General features: G+C 31.5%; 1 protein-coding gene across 1 annotated transcript in view; it reads right to left on the bottom strand.

Moving 5' to 3' along the window:
- Window positions 1–22056, bottom strand: part of LOC124530971 (hydrocephalus-inducing protein-like) — a 39497-nt gene extending 17441 nt beyond the window's left edge. Inside the window, 46 exon segments of the mRNA XM_047105343.1 lie at window positions 521–812; window positions 886–1068; window positions 1158–1400; window positions 1743–1942; window positions 2168–2394; window positions 2494–2662; window positions 2743–2866; window positions 2944–3075; window positions 3159–3324; window positions 3954–4077; window positions 4821–5020; window positions 5106–5177; window positions 5257–5297; window positions 5431–5592; window positions 5786–6018; window positions 6121–6305; window positions 6405–6621; window positions 6703–6746; window positions 6946–7119; window positions 7341–7438; window positions 8512–8729; window positions 9035–9176; window positions 9399–9538; window positions 9867–10076; window positions 10151–10333; window positions 10804–10974; window positions 11393–12213; window positions 12292–12361; window positions 12535–12717; window positions 12801–13243; window positions 13324–13589; window positions 13765–13958; window positions 14328–14477; window positions 14745–14931; window positions 15370–15491; window positions 15674–15907; window positions 16216–16436; window positions 16510–16577; window positions 16815–17019; window positions 17511–17748; window positions 18429–18637; window positions 18986–19168; window positions 19568–19692; window positions 20749–20927; window positions 21307–21516; window positions 21961–22056. Of these exon segments, the coding sequence (XP_046961299.1) occupies window positions 521–812; window positions 886–1068; window positions 1158–1400; window positions 1743–1942; window positions 2168–2394; window positions 2494–2662; window positions 2743–2866; window positions 2944–3075; window positions 3159–3324; window positions 3954–4077; window positions 4821–5020; window positions 5106–5177; window positions 5257–5297; window positions 5431–5592; window positions 5786–6018; window positions 6121–6305; window positions 6405–6621; window positions 6703–6746; window positions 6946–7119; window positions 7341–7438; window positions 8512–8729; window positions 9035–9176; window positions 9399–9538; window positions 9867–10076; window positions 10151–10333; window positions 10804–10974; window positions 11393–12213; window positions 12292–12361; window positions 12535–12717; window positions 12801–13243; window positions 13324–13589; window positions 13765–13958; window positions 14328–14477; window positions 14745–14931; window positions 15370–15491; window positions 15674–15907; window positions 16216–16436; window positions 16510–16577; window positions 16815–17019; window positions 17511–17748; window positions 18429–18637; window positions 18986–19168; window positions 19568–19692; window positions 20749–20927; window positions 21307–21516; window positions 21961–22056 (8754 nt within the window).
- Window positions 22057–22098: the final 42 nt, after the last annotated feature.

Below are 22098 nucleotides of genomic sequence, written 5' to 3'. Positions count from 1 at the left end.
TTTAGCAATGTATGTTACCTCCAGAGCTTTAGGGCTAAATATAATGCCCAAATTTTTGTGCAATAAAGGTTCTATGTGAGTGTGATACTTGTCCAATGAAAATATATCTGAATTAGAATTATTCTGATAGTGCAATTTCATAGTCAATGCACAGGCAACCAAACCGCTATTATAAAGGTCGAGAATTGCCACATATTTTGAATTTACAGTCACACAAAAGAAGTGCAGGGTTACAGAGTCCTCGACAAAAACGCAATGCGGAGATGACTAGAAAAATATACATAAAAATTATTAATGTAATTATAAATAACTTTGTTCCATAACATAATTCATTAAAAATAGTATCTAGAAAATTTCATAGGAATTGCAGGTCTAACACCCAATACAAAAATGACATTTGTTTAGAAAAACATTTTTTGCAGTAATTTTACTTTCAATATCGACTTCTAAAATGTTTAATTGAAAAAAGCAATAACTGATAATAATTATCAAGTATTGTAAAAGACAAAAAAAACAGTACCTCAGGAACTTTGTATTCAAACAGGTTTTTCACAATCAAATGTTCACGGAACGTCGTTTCTAAATTCCAGAAATCCAACGTCGGCATCGCTCCTGTTCCTACAAGCTTAAGTGGAACACCCTGACTTTCAGCAGGACAAGTGTCACTTATTACGAAATTAATTGTTTCTTGAAACGTTGTAGCAGATGTAGCATGAAATTGTATCTGAAGAGTTCGACTTGTGCCTGGTGCAAGGAGGTTGTCGTCATTGTAAATTAGAAAATTTCCACAATTTAACGGTGGATTCTTTAATCTGTTAAATCACAAAATAAATAATGTATCATCCAGGTATTAGTAAACTCTATGGTGTAGTAAGAATAGCTTACTTGTTGTCTTTTAATTTGGCTTGAGGTTGAGGATCATCGGGATCCGGTCTATATTTCAACGGAAGAACAATTTCATACGTTACTGGACATTTACTGGTATTGTTCAAAATAACTTCACGAATAACACCACTTCCCACGGGAATTATATGGAAATTCAATTCTCCAAGAGGAAACAATGTGAATCTAAAATTTATGTCAAAGGAAATTTTATTAATACATATAAAGTGTTCAATTAAAATAAATTTGAACGTTTTAAAAAGTGGGAAACTCACGTATTGTAAAAAGAAGCAATAGTAACGCAGACTGGAAACTTTGCAACAACTACTTGATTTTTACTTCCATCGAGCAAAGAGCATATGTAGGCAGGCACATTGACTAAATTTAGAGAAGTAGTAGGAGTGCAAACAAATTCTATACTGACAAGCTTCAAAGAAGGTGGTATGATACCACACTCTGGTGTTGCTTCAAACGATTTTAGTAAAGACGGTTCAGGAAAATTCTTTACTTTTTTCAATCTGAAATTATTACATCTCTTTAGGTAGAATAAATAAACTTAGCGTATATGCGTGTATCCCGCGCTCATTTACAATTGATGATAGATTCACGCTTAAGGATGTTGGTTGTCATGTGTCAGGCAAAAAAAGGTAGCCTATTCCTTCACTGGAGTTTATATTTGCTTAATACCAGATTTATCAAATTCAATTTATTATGTTGATCGTAAAAGAGTGACAGACAAACAGATGGACAGAGTTACATTCACATTTATAATATTAATATAGATTAAAGTTTCTAAAAAATAAAACATATTACAAACTGTTGTATATTTTTTTCTATTGTATTAAAATCAGCCCACTAACTTGTAGAAAACATTATATCTGCCACGATTTAACAAGTACATTTCCCGAACCACAGTCGAGTTAACTTTCACATTGCCGTAGTTTAGGAAGTTTTCGTTGGGGTTCTCGTGCGCGCATTCTACCATCACGTCATAACACTCGGCAGACAAGAATAGCGTATCTGTTAACATTGGATCTCCGCGGCCTTCTGCGTCGTATATCTAGAAACGTTTTTGTCTAATCTAACTATACTGTAAAATCTTCAAACTGTATAATTTCACATATCCAAAAATTTTTATGTTGAAAATACATTAAATATTGAATATTTGATCTTAATTTAGGTGTGTAATATTTGTTTTACAATATATTAATTTAAAAAAGATTGGGTCAGATAGTTTTGTCACAAATGGAAACCGCGTAAAGATGTCAAGATAAATTTAACTAACATCAATAGTTAGTGGTTTATTAGATATAACGCCGACTCTGCAAGCTATGTAGGTCACTGGGACGATCTCGTTGTCGTTCCTTGCCACTACGCCAGTTTTTTGAGCTATTAAAAAATCTTCAACAAAATCTTCTGCGTTACGTATTTTCCATTTAATAGGAAGTATAGAATCATTTTTCACAATAAACCTATCATCTTTACGGCGATATAATAAATGTTTGCCAAACTCTGAAATATATGAATATTTTTTGCAGCTAAAATAGTATAAATATATTTAAAAATGCTTTCAGTTACAACACTTTATCAAATTATATTTTATATTTTCACCTATCATTTTGGTTAATGGTAGAATTTCAACAATAGGTACGACTCCGCTACAAGCTATTGTTACAGTGACAATTTCAGGATTATCTTTAATACAGAACATCAAAATAGTTGTATTAATTCCAATTTCAGTTGGAGCAGCCTTTATTATTAATTTTCCCCGACATCCGGGCTAAAAAATTAAAAAATGATATATGTATTTAATAAGGGTTGGTCAACATTAAACCTTATGGCATAAAGTATTAAAGTCACCTCTAAACTCATAAAAGATCTGTCAAATTGAAAAACTGTTGAGTCTTCAATGAACGCAATATCAATATCAGTCGTTATCAATGATGAATTTCTTAGATCTACGGTGTATTTTTCTTCGTATATTCTGTAAAAATAATCAATTAAGGTATATTCAATTCAATATCTTAGTCGAATACAATTACCTGTTAATTATTTTATTACCTATTGCTTCCGATGAAAATAGGTCCAAAATCGAACACCTTTTGATCGTCTAAATACGCCCCTTTATAAACCTCATTTTCTATAGTTCTTCTGACAAAGTTTTCAAACATTTTTTTAGGCCGACTATCTAGCCTTTATGAATGAAAAAAATCATAATAAGTTTGAGTTCTATAAAAAAAAAATTCTATATAATTTTCCTGTAAGATATTAGATACCTTGGCAAATCGCATATACCAGATACAATTATGTCAACTCGTGATTCTGGCCATCCACTAACTTCAACGAATCTTTTGACATTGAATATCCCTTCAATTTGCGGACTGAACGTATATTTACATCGTACTAGATCACCAGGATATAAGATGATACGTGTATCACGATCTAAAATTAGCCTCTTAGGTAAAGGATTTTATGTCTGAATAAACGTTAACAGTTGTAAATTTCCAACTAGGTCTGAGATGCAAGAATCTAGACCGATCATATTTGACGGGTGCCAAAACACTATTAAATATATATTTATAATAGTAAACACACATATTTATAATAGTATGAGCTTAATTAAATCTAATTGAGCTCATACTATTAAAAATATATTTTAAAATATATCCTTTATTAGTTGTAGTAGTATGCCAGTAGTAGTATGTATATATATATAGAATTGAGCTTTTGAGTGTTGTTTTCTCTTTTCAGTGCCCGAAAAAGTCAGTCAGTAAAAAAAAAAAGTAATAAAAAAATTGTATTTAAAACACTATACACATTTTCATGTAAAAGGTTTCTTGTTGAATGTATTTGAAACTTGATTTGCAGGTTGTCTATATCAGGGAATCAGAATACATGTACTGACACATTAGATGTGAAATTAAATGATTTAGTTATAGGTATTTGTTACCGTGCCGTACATTTTCATCGTGTTTCAAATCACGACGACCCTAGAGACTTCAAAATAAAATTATTTAAATTTTAATTAACGGTCAGATATTACATGAAAATACTCCAAAACGGTTACTTGCCAGGTAAAGACTTTACACTGTGCAGAGGTACTGGATAGTTGACATCTATTTGACTTTCTTCCGGTAATACCCTTTCGATTGATGTAGATGGTATCTCACTTGTTGATGTTTGAGAAGAAGTAACCTAATACGAACAACTTATAATGACCAGATTTTATATTGCTCCTTTAATTATAGTACATGTAGTATTTTCTATAGGATTATTACTACATTTGCTTATAAACCTCTACATATATTCAATAGTATGTTGCCTATTCTAATAACGTGACAAATTTCTACCTTTTTACCGCACGTACAATGCCATTTCGATAATATATTTAAAACATTATCTTGAGTCGTATCGTCTAATAGACTTAAATCATTGACCTGATTGCATTCACATTTTTTTATCTAAAAAAGAATTACTTAATATTACTTTCATCATAGAATTATAGTATTTATGCGAACTTTATTTCTATAAATCTTACCGGTGGTTCGTCTAAATAATACCAACATAAAGGATCTTCGTTGTTGATTACTGGAAAAGTTTTGGGTAGCAATACCGTGTACGTCTTTTTATTTATAGGAAATTTAAGTAGATCGTAATTTTCTTCTTCTTTGAGAGCATCTTGCACGATAGCTGATTTAGTAAACATATTGACCAAAGCTTGCTTGTAACGGATACAAGGGCATGAAATAACGGTCAATGGGAACCCCCTTTCTGAGAAGCTGACATCAGACGTCTATAAAATAAAAAATAATAAAGTACTTTAAATAAGTTTATAATATAATTTATTATATTGCATCTTAATAAGTCTTTAACTTTTAAAAATAAAAAATAAACACGTCGATATTTTTATATTATCATTAAAACCTTTTTTAACTTACTTGTAATTGCACTTCAGATTTTCGCTTAACTTTCTTCTGAGCCGAATTAAGGACTTGTCCATTAAAACCATATAATGGACTGCCAACATCTTCAAGATCTAATACCCAATTATTCGCAAGATTTATTAGATTCTCGTATGTAGTTTTAATATATTCGTTATATCTCAAATTCATATTCAAATATTCATTCGTAGGTTTTGCTAAAACCAGATTTTTATTATGGTAATCTTCAAAGAAGTATTTTAAATTCATACCACTTTTCCATGCTTTAATATTGTACCTTACCTTTAACATCATCTTTTTTTATTTTCTTTTTAGATTCAGATTTATCTATAGCTAAAACTGATCTACTATGATCTGAAAAGGTTTATTAAAATAAAATAAAAAAAATCTTTGAATTTTGTATTCCAAAACGGATTTAATATCAATAAAATACCTCTAGCACTTCTATCTTTAGACGTTGCTAATTTGACTCCGCTGAAACCAAAATTAATTTACCATTAACTTTAGCATATGAATTATTTATTTATATTAATATATAAAAAAAATTCATATGCTAAAGTAAGTAAGTAAAGTAATAATAAACAATCCGTTAATATAGTATCAATACCCGACTTTTTCGTAATGCTTATTACGTCTTTCTTCCAAACCGTAATTAATATAAATAGACTTCAATTCAGGGCTCATAGATTCGAATTCTTCAGCTTCCATTTCATCAAACGACTCCAAGATTTTTTCAATTTCCGTGTCATCGTATACTTTGGGCGTGTCCCTAAAATATCGGGGCTCATTAATTTTTATACTATTCAATTTTTTACTATGTAAGAAAATGTGAACTCTAAAAAGACGGTTTTTGCATACAATTTTCATCTTTATAAATACAACATTCTTAGTTTTTGTAAATACCAAAGATGTTTGATTTCGTATTTAACAATAAAAAAATATATCTTTTTCTCATATCTTACTCGTCACCCAGTTCGGCATCGCGTAGATTCTCTTCGTATGTCTGAGCCCATCTATTAAAGTCTGATTGACATAATACAAGATGTATATTCCGTATATTACGTTTACATTTAATGAGCGTGGTAAGCACTTGTGGCGGATTTTTTATAACGATACTTGTTAAACTGTCCACTACAAAACCTTTATCAAATCTTGGTAATCGCAGGTAATCAGACAAAACTTCTTGAAACAAATCCTAAAAAAATGTATTTCAAATAATTGTTGTAAAGGAAATAGATATTCTAAAATATTATAAGATGTATTTTTCTATAAGAGAGGTTATTAACCACTTTCTAACCATTTGAAACATGGTGGAAGATCCGATAGCTCCTAAAGCAGTGTGTGATATAACTGAAGAGGTCGTCGGCCCTTTTTTCTTCTTATCACCACCTTTAGATCGCGGAGTGACATTTTTATTATTTGCCAAAAATTCCATCTTTCTATATAACACTTCAAAACTGTCGTCTTTTTCTTCAGGAGATGCTGTAATAAAAAATTTGATCTTCAGAACCTACATTCTATTTTAATTGTACTTAAAAATCTTACATAGTCAAATATATATCGCATAAAATTTACAATTACCCTCAGAATCTGCCTCTTCTACTTCAGAATCAGTTTTATTTACATTCTTTCTTGAAATCTCATACATTTCGTTTATTGCTTGAATTAGTACAAATTTTGCGGCGCAGTTACAAACACATAAAGCCTCAATAAAACACAAGTCTACGTTGATTGTTGGAAGCCCGAGTGCTTTGCCCATCGAATAAGCAATTTCTTGGCACTGGTTTTCTGAAAATTTCTTAAATTGAAAGTGAGTAATATAATGTAAATGATAAGCTTACACCATATTTAATCGGAATTCTATAAGAAATATAAATACCGTTTTTAGTGTATGTAGTACTTATAAAATTGAATATAGTATGGCTTAAGAATTTTAGAAAATGAAATTTCCAAAAATTCGCTATACGGGCTCTTGTCCTACAATGCGGAAATCTTGTAAGATCACAAATAATACATAAAAAAATATAACATGTTACCATTCCATCAATTCTTTAAGAAAATATGACACGAGCAAGGACGATATATCAAGGCCCTTAAAGAAAAATATATCCTTCGGTCCCGCCAGACATAATAGCTAATTGTAAATTCTAACCTTCACAGGGAGATCCATGCATAAATATCAGTATCCCGTTGGAATGCTTATCTCTAGAAACATCGTCTGAGGATGTAATATCGAAAACATTGAGGCATTCTCTTAATGGATCCACATTCGCATCTTTCATTTCCTTTATTACATCTGTAAAAATATTTTAATAACAAACGTGCCTTTGCTCTTAACTAAATTTAGCATTTGGATTAAACAAAAGTTGCATCAGGTGCAAAAGGCGGCCATATCGCTAAAGCAGCGCTTTTTGAAATAAAAAGGAGTCGAAAAATAATTAAATCCTACTAAGGAAAATTTAAAAATAATTTAAAATTAAATTAATTAAAACATATATTAGTTTTAAATTAATTAACCATTAATAATTTCTGTTTCTGTTCTATGTATCTTAGGAGTGGCTGCTTCCTTTCCTGCAGATGCCGTTTTCGCCGTGGGTTTTGGACTTTTAGCTTTCCTACAAGTTAAGAAATCAATTACGATTTGCTAAATAATGGCAATCCAGATTGTGTTAGTTTCATCAGTAACTAAATATACCGCGAAGAAGCAGACGCTCGAACAGTGGACGGCTTCGATGATTGCGCTTCTTCCTCTTTGCATCTGAATGAATATAAAATAGTTCAAATTTAAATATTTTAAAGCTGTAGCTTACTTTTCAGTTAACATTACCTCTTTACTCTTTCTTTAAACTTCCTATGGAAAGTAATTATCTCCGGTGGCATTCCAGAGCCCGGAGTTGAAGCCGGTAACAACATCTCTTCAGGCTTATTGTAATATTTATACAGTAACTGGTACACGTCCTCCTCATCTTTCCATTGCCTGTAAACAATCTTATCATTTAATGTTGTCTTAAATTTTCGCGATTATTACACATTTAAATAAAACTAGTTATAACGGATTTTAATCGCGTATATTAATTATACTCGAATGTGAGTGTGGTTTATCTTACATAGGCCAAACAAAGAGAAGTATCGGTACCAGGGTCAAGGAACATATAGGAGATGTAAAAAAATAGGCGTTCTTCAAAGACTGCAGTCTGTGAACATGCTCTGGATAAACCTAACCATTTTATCCGATTTGATAAACCACAGGTCCTCGCTAAAGAACACAGATTCATTCCTATAATGATACGTGAGGCTATTGAAATTCAAAAACATCCGAACTTCAATAGAGAAGATGGTTGGAGACTTTCTAACACCTGGATTCCACTTATTAAACATTTAAAATCCCAAATCCAACAGACTGCAAGACATAAAGATACAGTCAGTGCCTTCTGCGTGCAACCGGAACGTTACTCAAGATACCAAATGGCAAAGGTAGTTGCAAATAATATTTTCTTTTGTTCTTCAAATAGACAAATGCCACCTTAGTCTACCCTTGACCACGAACGCTGTAAAGTGCTCGAAACGTCGGGATGTCCAAAATAATTAATATACGCGATTAAAATCCGTTATAACTAGTTGTATTTAAATATTATCATTAATATTTTAATTTTTAAAAAGTAATAAAAAGATAAATTAATCAATTTACTTATCACTGTGGGCTATTATAAGTTCAATTGGAAATGGACAAGGATTCGTCAAGCCGAAATAAATTTCCGATGTTTCTGCCCAAGGTAAAGTCGGTGGAAAGCTGACATACGGTCCAATGATATGTACTTGAGGTAATATCCCTTGACCGGTGATTGGAATTGTTAGTCGGTTGGGATTCATGTGGAATTTAAATATCAAAACACCCTCGTATGCCATCTAGAAGTAAAAATAGAAAATACAATATAAAATATTATAAAGTTACTTCACACATAGCAAAGTTGAAAAAGCATTTTATATATTCCTGGGCGATGTTATTCGATTTAATGCCACAAATATGTAGACATGCACTTAAGTCAGTGGCTTATTACATATAGAAAAGTAAGTTATTGCTAAAAAAACAGCTAATATTCTTCAACAGGATTATTGTGTATCTTTTATTTTTCTTTTGTTCCCATATGTTAATCGTTTCTATTAATTAGCTTTAAAATCTTATTTAAATTTATTTTATCCTGTAAAATAACCTCAATCGTGGGCTTGAAAGCGATACTCAACCATCCCCCTTCTCCAGGTTCGTACTTTCCAGAGCTATCAAGTACCGTCATAACGTTTGATCCCGGAGTTTTCAATCTCAATGTCACAAACCAGATGCACGTAGGTTTCCCACTAAAGAAGACGTTGATTTTTCAGTTGACTTGTCAAAAATAAATGGTACAAAAAAGCAAATATCTACGGATTTATAGAAGATGGGATTTGTTAACATCCAAAGGTGGTTAAAGAGTTGACAATATGAGAAATTATTAGAATATCTGAGTGTCAATGAGTAAAGGCTAGACAATCTTACAGGCTTCTTTGACAGTCTGCCAAATTGAAATTGAATGTACTTACATATTTTTTATAGGAATCGAACACACAACTTTATCTCCACATCTCACAGAACCAAAATCAATTTCTCTAACATTAGATACTAAATAAGGTACTGCACATAGAGCTTTTATTTGGACCGGTATTGTTACCCCATATGGCACCTATGTCAAATAAAATATTTTATCAAAGAACATTTTTAACATTGGTTCTACATATAACGAATTACTTATGGTTATGCTTTTAAAAACAAACTTATATTAGTATGCTTCGTAAGACATAAATAAATTTTGCTATCTTATTCTAGAACATTCCTTGCTCAGTATCCAACAAACAAATAATATTTATTATTTATCTTAAAAACAGGTAAGTGTATTACCTAATTAGGTAGGTAGTTATTTAAATGTCGTTAAAATGTCTACCAATTAAGTAGAGTGATCTTTACAAAATCGATATTGAAAAGCATAAAAATATTTCATGCTTATTTAATACCTCTAAATTAAAGAATGTTTCAACATTTTGCTCCAACTCAGTGATATCAGCTGACGTTGGCGCAAAAGTAATTTCAAGTTTTCCCATTTCACCGGGAGCTAACTTCCCACATAACTTCAATGCCAGCCAAGGTGGAAGATGAGTGCTTTTTGCCATATACACCTTTGTTACAATTGGTCCGTAATTTATTATTTCAACACAACATTGTATCTAAAATTATCGAATATTTAATTAGAAATAAAAAGTTTATTTAATTTTATTCAAATAAATTCCTGACCAATTACCGTACTGCCAGTAATAACAACACCATAGTCGATCATATAGGGGATTGTGGCAAAACCGGGAATAGATCCAATTTTTGAAGCTGTTTGAAATGAACTTAAAATTTCTGGATGCAAAGTGATATGGTTGACAACCAACATTCGCTCTATTGCCAACTCGATGTCCATGGCAGAAGGATAAGCATCCTAAAATGACAATTATGATGTAGTTTTTAATTTATTGCAGATTAATAGTAGAACGCGCTCGCGTATGTTTCACTCTCTCTCTGTCTCTCTCTCTCTCTCTCCCTGTCTCTCTCTCTCTCTGTGTGTGTATGTGTGTGTGTGTGTGCGTGTATGTGTGTGTGTGTGTGTGTGTGTGTGTGTGTGTGTGTGTGTGTGTGTGTGTGTGTGTATGACTACGCGTGTAAATAACGTGTGAACTTTTCATGTTGAAATGGCTAACTGTATAGATATCCAATCCAATGTACAAAACATGATAATACTTTATCATAATTCAGTATCATCATAATTCAATCTTTTAAGCCACGCAGTTATTTTCGGTCTACATTCATGCGGAGTTAGACGGTACATTTGTAGGATGTCGTTGCTTTTATTATACAAATGCGATGCAAGATAATGTAACTGTGATAAGAGCAAATATTGTATTATATTACCCAAGCGGAACATATATGCCAGTCAAGTTGAAAATAAGGATCTTCAAAGCATTCTTCTACCAATGGTGTATTCAAATGTTCGGATGTTGAACTAGAGAATACTTCACGAAGCGATTCTAAATATTCTTGCGTGAGTGTAGGTATCGCCAAATACCCCAGAACCGAATTAAGCTAAAATCACATTAAATATTTATGAGATCTATAGACATAACAATTCTTTATATAGATTCCTTCGATATTCAAGCTGTACTTAAACAATATACGTTAGATGAGTACCATTTGTGTATTTGTTTATAAAATAAACAAAGCAATGTATGGTCTATAAATTATTATTGTATTTATATGTAAATTATTAAACTCGTATAGCAAATTACAAATATTAGTTCTTCGACTATAGTTATGATTTAAAATTTGTAAAAATATTTATGCCTTCAGCTTCATCTTTATTTGTTTTGTAAGTAATATTAGACTTTCTCTTTTTCAGTTTAGTTTTATTTTGATTAAATAACTATAAATATATATTATTATTCAAAAGTCCTGCAAGTATAAACAAGTTGCAATACCTAGTACTTTTAATATTAAGATTTACCTTTATAATATCTGGTCGTGGTAATGACAGATATATTTGAGGTATAACGCCCCAACCAAAAACTTCTATAGGTATAAAAGGAAGATGCCCGATTTCTAAGAGAAAAGTTCGATGGAAATATCCCATTATACCGGGTCTCATTTCAATTTTAATTTCCGATTGCTGTTCTGGTTCCAATTTTCTTTCAGGAGGAACTAAATCAATGATGGTTCCGTATAGGTTATTTTTAAACTTGGGCTCGTTTAAGTAGGTTTTATATTCAAACGGTAGCTGTGCGATGTTCGAAATGATCAATTGTTCCGTAGCATTTTCATGATAAGAACGTATTTTGAAATTAAGTTTATGCGTACTTATTTTGTACAGTAACTCAGAACTCTGACCAGTTATAATTATCGTTTCTGGAGGCCCACCCAACACTTCACATTCTAATATCACACGAACGTTTATATTCGACTTTGGTCTGAATATTACATTCACGTATTGGATTTCATTTGGCTTCAACATCCCAGAATAAGGAACAAGTTGAAGAATATCATTCATCTTGACGTTCGAAACTTTATTAACTTTTGGAAATTTATGTATCCACTCAAATTGTGTCTCATATACCGTATCTATCATAGGTGTTATTTTTTTCATTATTTTAAGTTTAGATAATTCATTTTCATCACCAATATTACGAGGGCTCGCTGAATATATACTTATCGGATGCTGATTGTTTTGAATACCTTTTTGAATATCTTTACCATTGTGCGTATTAGGCGAGGCAATAGTCGACCCCATTGGCGTTCGACAAGCTAAAATCTCGTGTAACTCTCCTTCATCTGTGTAGTTAATAAAAATATTTGTATATTTTATTACAATATATTTTCAAATGAATATAATAATAATATTAAACGAACCGGTCAGCTGAGTTTCCGTTGTAGATGCCCCATAATTGCTCATATTGCTCGCAACCCTTAGATTGTTGGGCTATTTTAAAACAAAATATTATTTTTAATATTGAATAAATATATAGTAAATAAAAGTAGGAATACTCTATATGACAGAAGTATAACAAATGTAAGATAAAACTCTGTATAATTGTATTATTTACTTAAATACGTTACTTCTATCATATTCAAAAAAATATTACATTTGCTAACCGTTGCTAAATTTATTATGCATTTCTTCCAGTTAAACTTGTAGCAAGCAAGGAGAGGAGTCACATTTTGAATTTTAATAGTTCTACTTTCAATGGTTCCGTTTAATAAACACTGAAAATCAACTCTTGGAGACAAGACATATATGTTCGGAAAGTTGATCTTTCCGATAAGTTTTATCGCATCCTACAAATAAATAAAGTGCAGTTTTGAAAATAGTTATTACCATAACTGTCATACATATTAATAATTATTATTTATAACCTTACTTTATTTTTGTGTCCCTTAAATTTAATTCTTAACAAATCGCAATAGACACGTGATTTAAGTGAGACGTGTTTAGTTGTATCGAATAAGATCTGTATTTTAATTACTTCTTGATCTTCCAAACGTTCTTCAATCAAATGTGTAAGATTAAATACCCACTTAATTTTGTTAATGTCTTGAAAAAAATGCAAAGGTCTTTTTCTCAGAGGATCGACTGGTTTGGAAGTTAAATAGTCTATAAAAATCTTAGACTGCCGTCTTCCAATTTCATTTATGATACTGGGAATATTTAAATCATTTTCGTCGTAGCACACACAACCACATAGGTTCTCTTCTTCGGGATTTACTTTGTATGAACCGTACTTTTGAATTATTGCAAATGGAGGCTTAACACTGATTTCAAAATCCAAAGGCAACTTGGACACGTTTTTAATTGTAACAAGTTCTAAAAGGAAACATTTCTTATAACATTATAAATGAAATTTGCACAAAGAATTTGCTAAATGAAAGAAAATATATGAGCACCTGTTAACTTGTAAAATTCACTATATGGACCATAGTCATACTGAAACTCAACGACGGGAGATGAAATTTCAATCTTTGGATCAACGAATTCTGCTATAATCTGGCACTCCAATAGTAACTCTTTCTTATTTATGCCTTCCACGCTTCCCACTAAATACCACATTTCCTTAACAGTTGTTACTTTATGAGACAAACCAGTTATAGATAACTCCAATTTTTCTCCAGCTAACATTTTAAATACTCTAGGTTCCATGTTAAAAAATCCACTGTCGCGAAAAAGAATGGTTATAATTATGAAAATAAATTATGTAAATTAAACAATAACAACATTAAATCGTATCTAAATGTTAAAAGAAACTTAAAAGAAGAAGAAAATATATCAAAGTCGAATTATAAATGCCCAAAAATACATCACATAAATGGGTAGAACAGAAAACTTACCTACTGTGTTGTTTAGTTTTAGGTGCTTTGTAATGCTCGCTCCATTCTAACGCATGCATACGGGTTCCACAGTTCTCCATAATGACTTTACAATTTAATGGGATTTTTGTAAAATGGCGACCAAGTATCACTTTATCTCTGTAGTCTCCAACTAAAATACTTGTTCCCACGCCGCTCGCCGACAGTGGTACAAGCTGAACACGGTAATTATACTTTCCAAGTTATAATTATAAATCAAAATTTAAATTCTCATACTTGAATATACATAAATATCAGAATCAAAATCATATATTTACCACTCAAATAGACTTTTACACTTTTGAATCGACAATTAAAAAACTATATTTAGTGAAACTACCACCGGTTCGGAATGCATATTCTACTAAGATAAGGCAATGAGCTCAATAGTTAAAATACAAAGTTATGTTAGTTTAATAAAATTATATACCTATGTCTGCAAAAGTATTACCTTCGAGCTAATACTTAAAAAATCTCCTTTTATTTCTTACATCAACATAATAATGTACATATACTTAAAACAAATGATTACTGTATATACTCACTATATCCTTTACTTTCTCCAACTGTATGACAGCTTTGTTCGTATAACTGTCTGCGTCTATCAAATATAAAGTGACAATTAACTCCGTCTCTGATTCGGGATTAATATGTCCTTCTGTAGGAGAGATATGCCACCTCCCATCGCGATTGAGCTGAACATGAGATAGAGAAACTATTTAAATTAAAAAAATTAAGATAAGTTATGTTACATTTCTGTCGATAAAAATGTGTCCCTACATCAATTAATAATTACTGATGGAAGCACAGTAACAGATATCTAAATAGCTTAGATGAAGTGAAGGCAAATTTTCAGAGGCGAACTGTCCTATTTTAACGCAAGACTAATACTTAAGTAATCATCAACTATAGTTATATTTTTATTATATAAAAAACACACTAGTTGGTTTAAAAATGCATACCAGCGAAACTTTGAAAGCGACAGCCACTGGGGAATCATTGCATAGTGTCAATATTTTTTGCGTTCTCGCCAAGAGCTTAACCTGCCCCCAGTGTAACGTTGCTGGCGAACACGTCACGATAGGACGCACTCCGCAGCCGGATATTTGACACACTTCCACTGGCGTCGTAGAGCCGAATAAGTTTAATCTAGGGATGAATATTGAACTTAAAACCGTAAAAAATTCTACAACTAACAATAACAATTCAAATTTCAAACAGTATTAATATTAGTCTTATTAATTAAATCAACCGTAAAATGTTGGTTGTGTGGTAGTTCCATGTAACCTCGGACCACATGTTAAAATAACAAGAACAGCCTGTAAACCACTGCTGGGCTAAGGGCTCCCTTTGAGGAGAAGGTTTGGAACATATTCCACCATTCTGTTCCGTTCAGAATTTATATGAAATTAGATAAATGTAGGTTTCCTCACGATGTTTTCCTTCGCGGCAATTACATTTTACTCTAAAGTAATGAAAATAAAGGACCAATTTTTTTCTTTGTTATATATTGACTTCAATAACTAAAATTAAAGAACACATATGTTTGTCGTTTTACCAAAATACACTCTATTTAGAGGTAATTACCGAACTGAATATTCCTGAACTCCGAGCACGCTTGTCTTGAACGCCACAGGTAAAATGAGGGTGCTATTCGGTTTAATCAGTCCTTCTTTTATCCCTACATCAACCTCTAACGTGGATTCTGTCTAATGAGATAAATATTAACACCAAGTTATTCCAATTCCAGTTAAATACACATGTTTTACGAAATTAGTATGGTAGAGTATTTGAATGAATTATATTTAACATTCTATTTAAATCAAATCATCGCTTCCTATAATCTGACCTTACAAAATATTACGAAAACATCAAAAATGCCAATAAGTACCTCAGACTCGTCCAATGTGAAATATCCCCAGAATTCTTTACAGATAATATGAATATCCTGCTTATAAGCGAAGTCTAAGAAACAAGCGCGCAATTTTATCTCTGTCGCCGGAGTTATGAGTGGAATATTGGCATTGAACGTTACGGGTAAGACTATGGGTGGACTGTCAGATTTATCCAACTCCAACTCAAGGAAGGTCTGATTAGCTCTTATCAGATTTGCCGTTAATGTCACCTTAAACCAATCAATCGAGTTTAAATTTGCAAATACAACGTAAGTAATACTTTACTTTATACTATTTTTATGTCTATATATCTGCTAAATTACTTATTACAAAATGCAAATACGAATTTCTCCAGTAATTAGGATCAAAATAACATTATTTCGCTGATGAACAATGAAGAATCTTTTAATTCAAATAAAATATTTTGATGCTCCCATACGCCTCATGAAAAGCTAACAACTATATTATAGTAAATTAGGATGCAAGCTAATCAAAATACAAATTATATTCGAAAAATGAATTCCATATAGTATTATACCCGCAGCGAAATCCGTGATTCGGGACCTATACTTATTTTATGAGGTTCGATGTCAAACTCCCTCGGCCACTGGGGCACAGGTGGCTTAGGTTTGTCAGCAACAGCATAATCAGTCAGCGTTATACTTCGCATTTCTGGTCCGTCTGAAGATATCTTCACATTCGCGTCCACGTGAACAAGAGATTCATTTATAACATCCAATTCTAAAGTTTTCGATACACCTAAATCCAATATTTAAAAATGTATATTTTATATTGTTAGTTAAAACAATAAACAACTATTTCAAACACTTACCCAAACTTACGTTTCCAAAGTCGAGGCAGGGCTTACTAAACATTAATGATGGATACACTACAACACCTCTGCAACAATTATTTATTCTATGAAGGTATTATTTGCGGACAAAGAAATGTTTCGACTTACGTTTAGTAAACTCGCTATGTAATACATTATATTAAATATTAATGAAATTCAAAGCTTTTAAGTTACTTCTGCCGAGTATTTGCTCATCAATTAATGCTTGAGTCATATAGATTGTAACACACCTTATTAAGCAATGAATAATTAAAAATATGTAATAAAACTCAATAGATATTTACTTTAAATAAAGCTTAATAATGACGTTTGTTTCTCGTATGGCAAAATTTATTTCTTCAAAGAAAGGTCCTTGATTAGAATTACAGAACGAAATGACGAATGCCTCTCTATCGCCAGGTCTCAGACAGTGTATCTCGGGTGTACACGTGATAATGCTCCCAAATAAAGTAGGTATGTCTTTATACACAATCACACCATTTATATGTCCTAAAATAATTTATTAATAGTCATTTACACAAATCACATTTTTTAAAGTGGAATAATAGGCTATTGCTGTTATCGGAGATGGGAATAATGTCAATTTGATAATATTTAAATACATCAACGTTAAATTGTTTTTGTTGGATTGTAATATAATCGCGTGATTGTAAACTATCGAATAATGGAATTTTAAACGTTTATATAGTCTTTCGACTAGGTATAGTAATTAGTAGGTAGTAGTAGGTAATTGGTAGTTAAAGTTTTTATAGGTTAACTTTAACTCACTTCGATTTAATAATCTACCAAAATAATACTAAAAGACATTGCCAGCAAAATGTTACGATTAGCAATATTTCGAATAATTACAATATCTTGAGATCTATACAATATCTCAAACACACTCAAAATATGATAAATACCCATACTAAGTAATTTATAAATATGTAATTATTTTTTATTAAGAAAATTAAGTATTCGTAATTATAATACCCTTTTACCTTTGTTCATTGTAACAATTTCGTAATTATAAGTTTTATTTATGTAAACACGGTCCATATCGAGAGTTTCCAAGTTCAATGTTATATTAGGTGGTAATGAGGTACCGACTATTTTTAGTGGTAAGCGGTCGTTTACGCCATCCACGTCTAAATATACCGTTGCCTCAAATTCTCCAATTTCTTTAGGAGAAAATGTGATAGTAAGCTCTGTTGCTTTATTTGGCCAGAGCTTTCCTTGCTAAAAATAAAAAAAGGATATCGTTTATGTAACGAGATTTAAATCTCGTTAACGTTAGGTTAACCTAACCTAACCTACACAGATAACAATTTCAGTAATACCTATTAATAAATACGCGTATTGTTCATAAATAGCAGGGCAGCCTGCGGTTCCAAAAAAAAATATTTAAAAAAATCTTGTCCTAGATTTATAATTCTATTTTTTCTATATTTGACCTAATTTAAAAATAGGCTATATATAGACTATAGATATATAGACTAACTGAAGGCTTTGTAAGAAATTCCTTACCATTCCTTATATCGCTAAAGAGCCACCAACTTTGGGAACTGGGAAGTTATATACCTGGTTGCACAGACCCAGACATGCTTCCACATGTGTTGTGATATGTAATATGTTACTTATGGTATATTAGCTGTCGCTCGCGGCTTCGCTCGCTTTTGCATTTATACTTACTTTACATTATATTAATATAGATTAGAATTTTAGTCCTGTTTACATCTTTTTCTCACGTCTTATAGTAAATAAGAAAAAGAAAGTCAGACGAAATCGTCCCCTCAGTGTATGACGGGAAACGTCGGGTAAAATGAAAACGTGTGATCGCGATATAATATATAAAATTATCAAATAAGACCCGAATATAATATGAAACAGATAAAAATCTCCTTTGCTAGGTTACTTACAATGGGTGTTACAGACATGTGTGTATTCTGAAACAGCAAAGATTCATCCGCAACCAACGACTGTATCTCGTCGAAGAATATTCTTGTGTAAACTCGTTCGTGTTCATCACAGCTCAGCACATCGTAGTGGACCAATTTGTTACACTTAGCCGACTCGTGTTGTTTTAATTCATAAAATATAGTAGCCAGTTTGAGTTTTTCTTCAAAATCTGAACAGTGGAATGAATTTTTAATAAAAGAAAATTAGACAAATACCTTAAGAGTATGTATGTATGTATGTATGTCATGGGTCAAATATAAAATTATAATATTTATTATTTAAACAATAGCCATAGGCACTTTTTGCGTGTGTATTTTTATACCATAAAACGAAAGGTATACTCAAAAATATATATCTAATTTAAAGTTCTACTAAAACAAAGTCATTTTATTGTTAAGTATTTAAGTGTATTAGCTGATACAACAACTGATAAATACAACTTTTCGCAGATACAATAAATAAAAATGTACAATTGGATAAATCTGAAAAATTATCGCAAAAAAAAAGGTCAACTTACCATTATAAACGCAACTATTTTTCATGCACACGTAGGTAAGGATATGGTTTGATTTGTTTGTGATTTTAAATATTTGCTGCCTTACCATCGTATTGTAGGTGTCGAGGAATCGGACAACTTGCTTCTCTAGTTCTATACTTACAGTGAACGCAGATCCCAAAAGTTTTATACGGAAAACTTCGCCTAATCAAAACGTTTTATAAGACTCATAATATCAATATCTTAAGGTTAGTTTTGTTCTAATTATTTCGTTAATTAATATACAAATTCAAATATTTACACAGATATATTTGGCATAACACAATTGTCGATACCGATCGAATCGGTCAATACTGTTATGTTCGAAATATATCCAATTAATTAGTAAACGTAATAATTGTACATGGAATAATCCAACTATTTATGATAGGTATTTACATACTTGACATTGCGCCAAATGATTATAAATAGGTGGGTAAGATCTATGTGGATGCTCTTATAATTTTAAGTATCTAACTAACAGAATAATTAACACAAAAAATACTAAATAGGCATATGGCATATTACACATCATATTTTAAATAGGTAAGTTCAAAAATGTACCCGTTTCAAAAGTAGCACTTAAGTACCCCTGCGCTTCACCAACATGCATCGTTTTAAATCCAACTTTGATATCGATTTTCTGCTTCGGAGCCAAGTAAGTTGAATGAGGTTCTACTGAAAATGGACTACAAAAGAAACGAATGTATTTTATTTGAGTATCAAAAATAAGCCACATAGCCTTAAAAATATCTGTAACAATTTTGTGAAAACTTTCCTTTGCTTTCAATAATCTTCAGTCAGTCAGTCTTTTGCAATCCTAGGATTTTTGCAATGATCCGATTTGACCGCTGATATTACGACATACACGTCAAAATAACGTATCACCGTAAAGCAGCTTTCAACATCTTACTAGTGTGTCTGTTTTACATCACTAAGTAGGTTCTTAGAGATTAGTTTTACTATCCTGAATTCTACATTATTACGACCACAATACTAGCCAATGTTTTATTAAGTAGAACGTTTAGAAGTTATTCTTACACGCAGCCTCACTTTATATGTGAACATATATGTTTATTTACGTGTGTCAGAGGCATCAGATTTCCGCACGATGATTTTCTCACCGCTGACAAAGATTTATAAAACACATTTTTAATGAAAACTCAGTAGCTGTTGCACTTAGTTGGTGCCAGAAACTAAGATAAACGTTATCTAACTATTAATTCATGACGACAAATAAAACGTATTTATCTTAATTTACATATGTAATTAATATTAATTTTGAAATGAATACATACCATTTCGTATCCAAGGAGAAACCTGCGGGTACCATTCCAATATTATGAATTGCCAAAAATACATTACTTTCAATTTTAAGCGGCCCTTCAGGTACTAACACTTGATCAGGAAAATCAAATATCGGTCTCGGACCCATGGCTAAATAAGTAACAAATTAAAAATATATATCATATATATACATTAAATATTTCATGAATTTTCTCTAGAATTTTGATTGTTGTGTCTCTCGTTTTTTATAATTTTACTTTTTTTTGTGTTACCATAATAAATAATTGAAATATTAATTTCAATTAATTATGGATCTACGAAGAACTTTCTAAGCAGACCGTGTTCAACTAGCTAGGAGCTACGACGACTAAGACCAATCAAAGATAAATCAAATTTTCTAACTATACGTGAAGAGTCAACAATACTTTAATTTCTCACCAATCAGAGGCAGCACATATTGATCAACGTCAGTATAGAAAGTAACTTTATGCGTATAATCTTCGTATTGAACTGGTTGAAATATAACCGCAAATGTAACGCTTATACCAGGAGCGAGGCGCGACAGTAGCTGCCCACCACAGAGTTTAATTGAAAAATAGGAAGATTCTTTGCACACCATGTTTAAATATGTTGGACTCTATGGAAAGAAAAATATCTGTCAAAAACCGATACTATTTTACTGTATATACAAACTATGATGATGATGGCTATAACCGGAAAAAGTACGGGTGAAGAAACTAAATAGCTTTTCATACTAGGCAGAGAGTATAAATACAGTCAGTTTTCTACGCTGCTAGGATTTTTTCGACATTGCGGTTCATCCCAGAAAGAGTACCACTCCATAATCATATAAATCTAAGCCTGACAATCTTGCCACAAGCAGACTAACGAAGCTGTCACTACGATTGATAGTAGCCTCTTCTCTTGCTATATATTTTTATAGAACAATTGATAAATGAATAAATATCGAATTAAAATAGGGAAGATTAAACTAGATCCTCGTAAATTATACCTACCTTACTTATATTCTTTACAGAAAATTTAGCGACAATCTTATCGTTTGGTTTAAAATTTTGAAACACAATTATTCTAGGTGTAAACGATAGAACAACTTTGCTAGTATTTTTGTCACAGCGTACAATGTTGTCTACTACGATATTATTCAAACATTGTAGACGTTCTTCGGTTGACATACTCATTTCCTTTTTATATTCCGATGGTATGATCTGCAGAGAAATAATAGGCATAGAGCTTTACGTTTTGTCTTTAAAACATAAAAAGATTAATTATATATTCCTGTATGTTAAATATGTATATGGAATATGTGCCTTAATATGAACAAAAGATATGTATTTCCACTGTAGCTTAAAAAAACCATTCGTTTGAAAATAAACAACAGTACATACATGTACATTTAATTTCCGCAGGTAAATTTGATTTTGAGCGTGTTCGCGAACAAACCTAAAGTAAATAATTGAGTACACTTTACGTGCCAAATTTATCGGAACATTTGTTAATGTCTTTGTAAAAAGAAGAACTCTCTATAATACGATAATAAATCAGTGCGTTCTGGACGTTGATGAGTCAAACTTCTCGTTTTATGCTTGGTAGTTGAGTCTTATCATTTGTGTAGTAAAATAAAAACCCCTATAAATGCAAGTACAATTTACCTCGTCGAATGAATCCACCAGATTTTTCTTCGCAAATAAGTGGTATAAGTCAGCCGTAAAATAACCATTTTGTTTGAATTTATGCAAAATCTCCATTACTTAATAAGAAAATCTTACAAACAAATCATGTCACTCGAC

This window comes from Vanessa cardui, chromosome 7, assembly GCF_905220365.1.
Source record: "Vanessa cardui chromosome 7, ilVanCard2.1, whole genome shotgun sequence".
NCBI lineage: Eukaryota > Metazoa > Arthropoda > Insecta > Lepidoptera > Nymphalidae > Vanessa > Vanessa cardui.
This window is presented reverse-complemented; position numbering and strand designations above follow the sequence as displayed.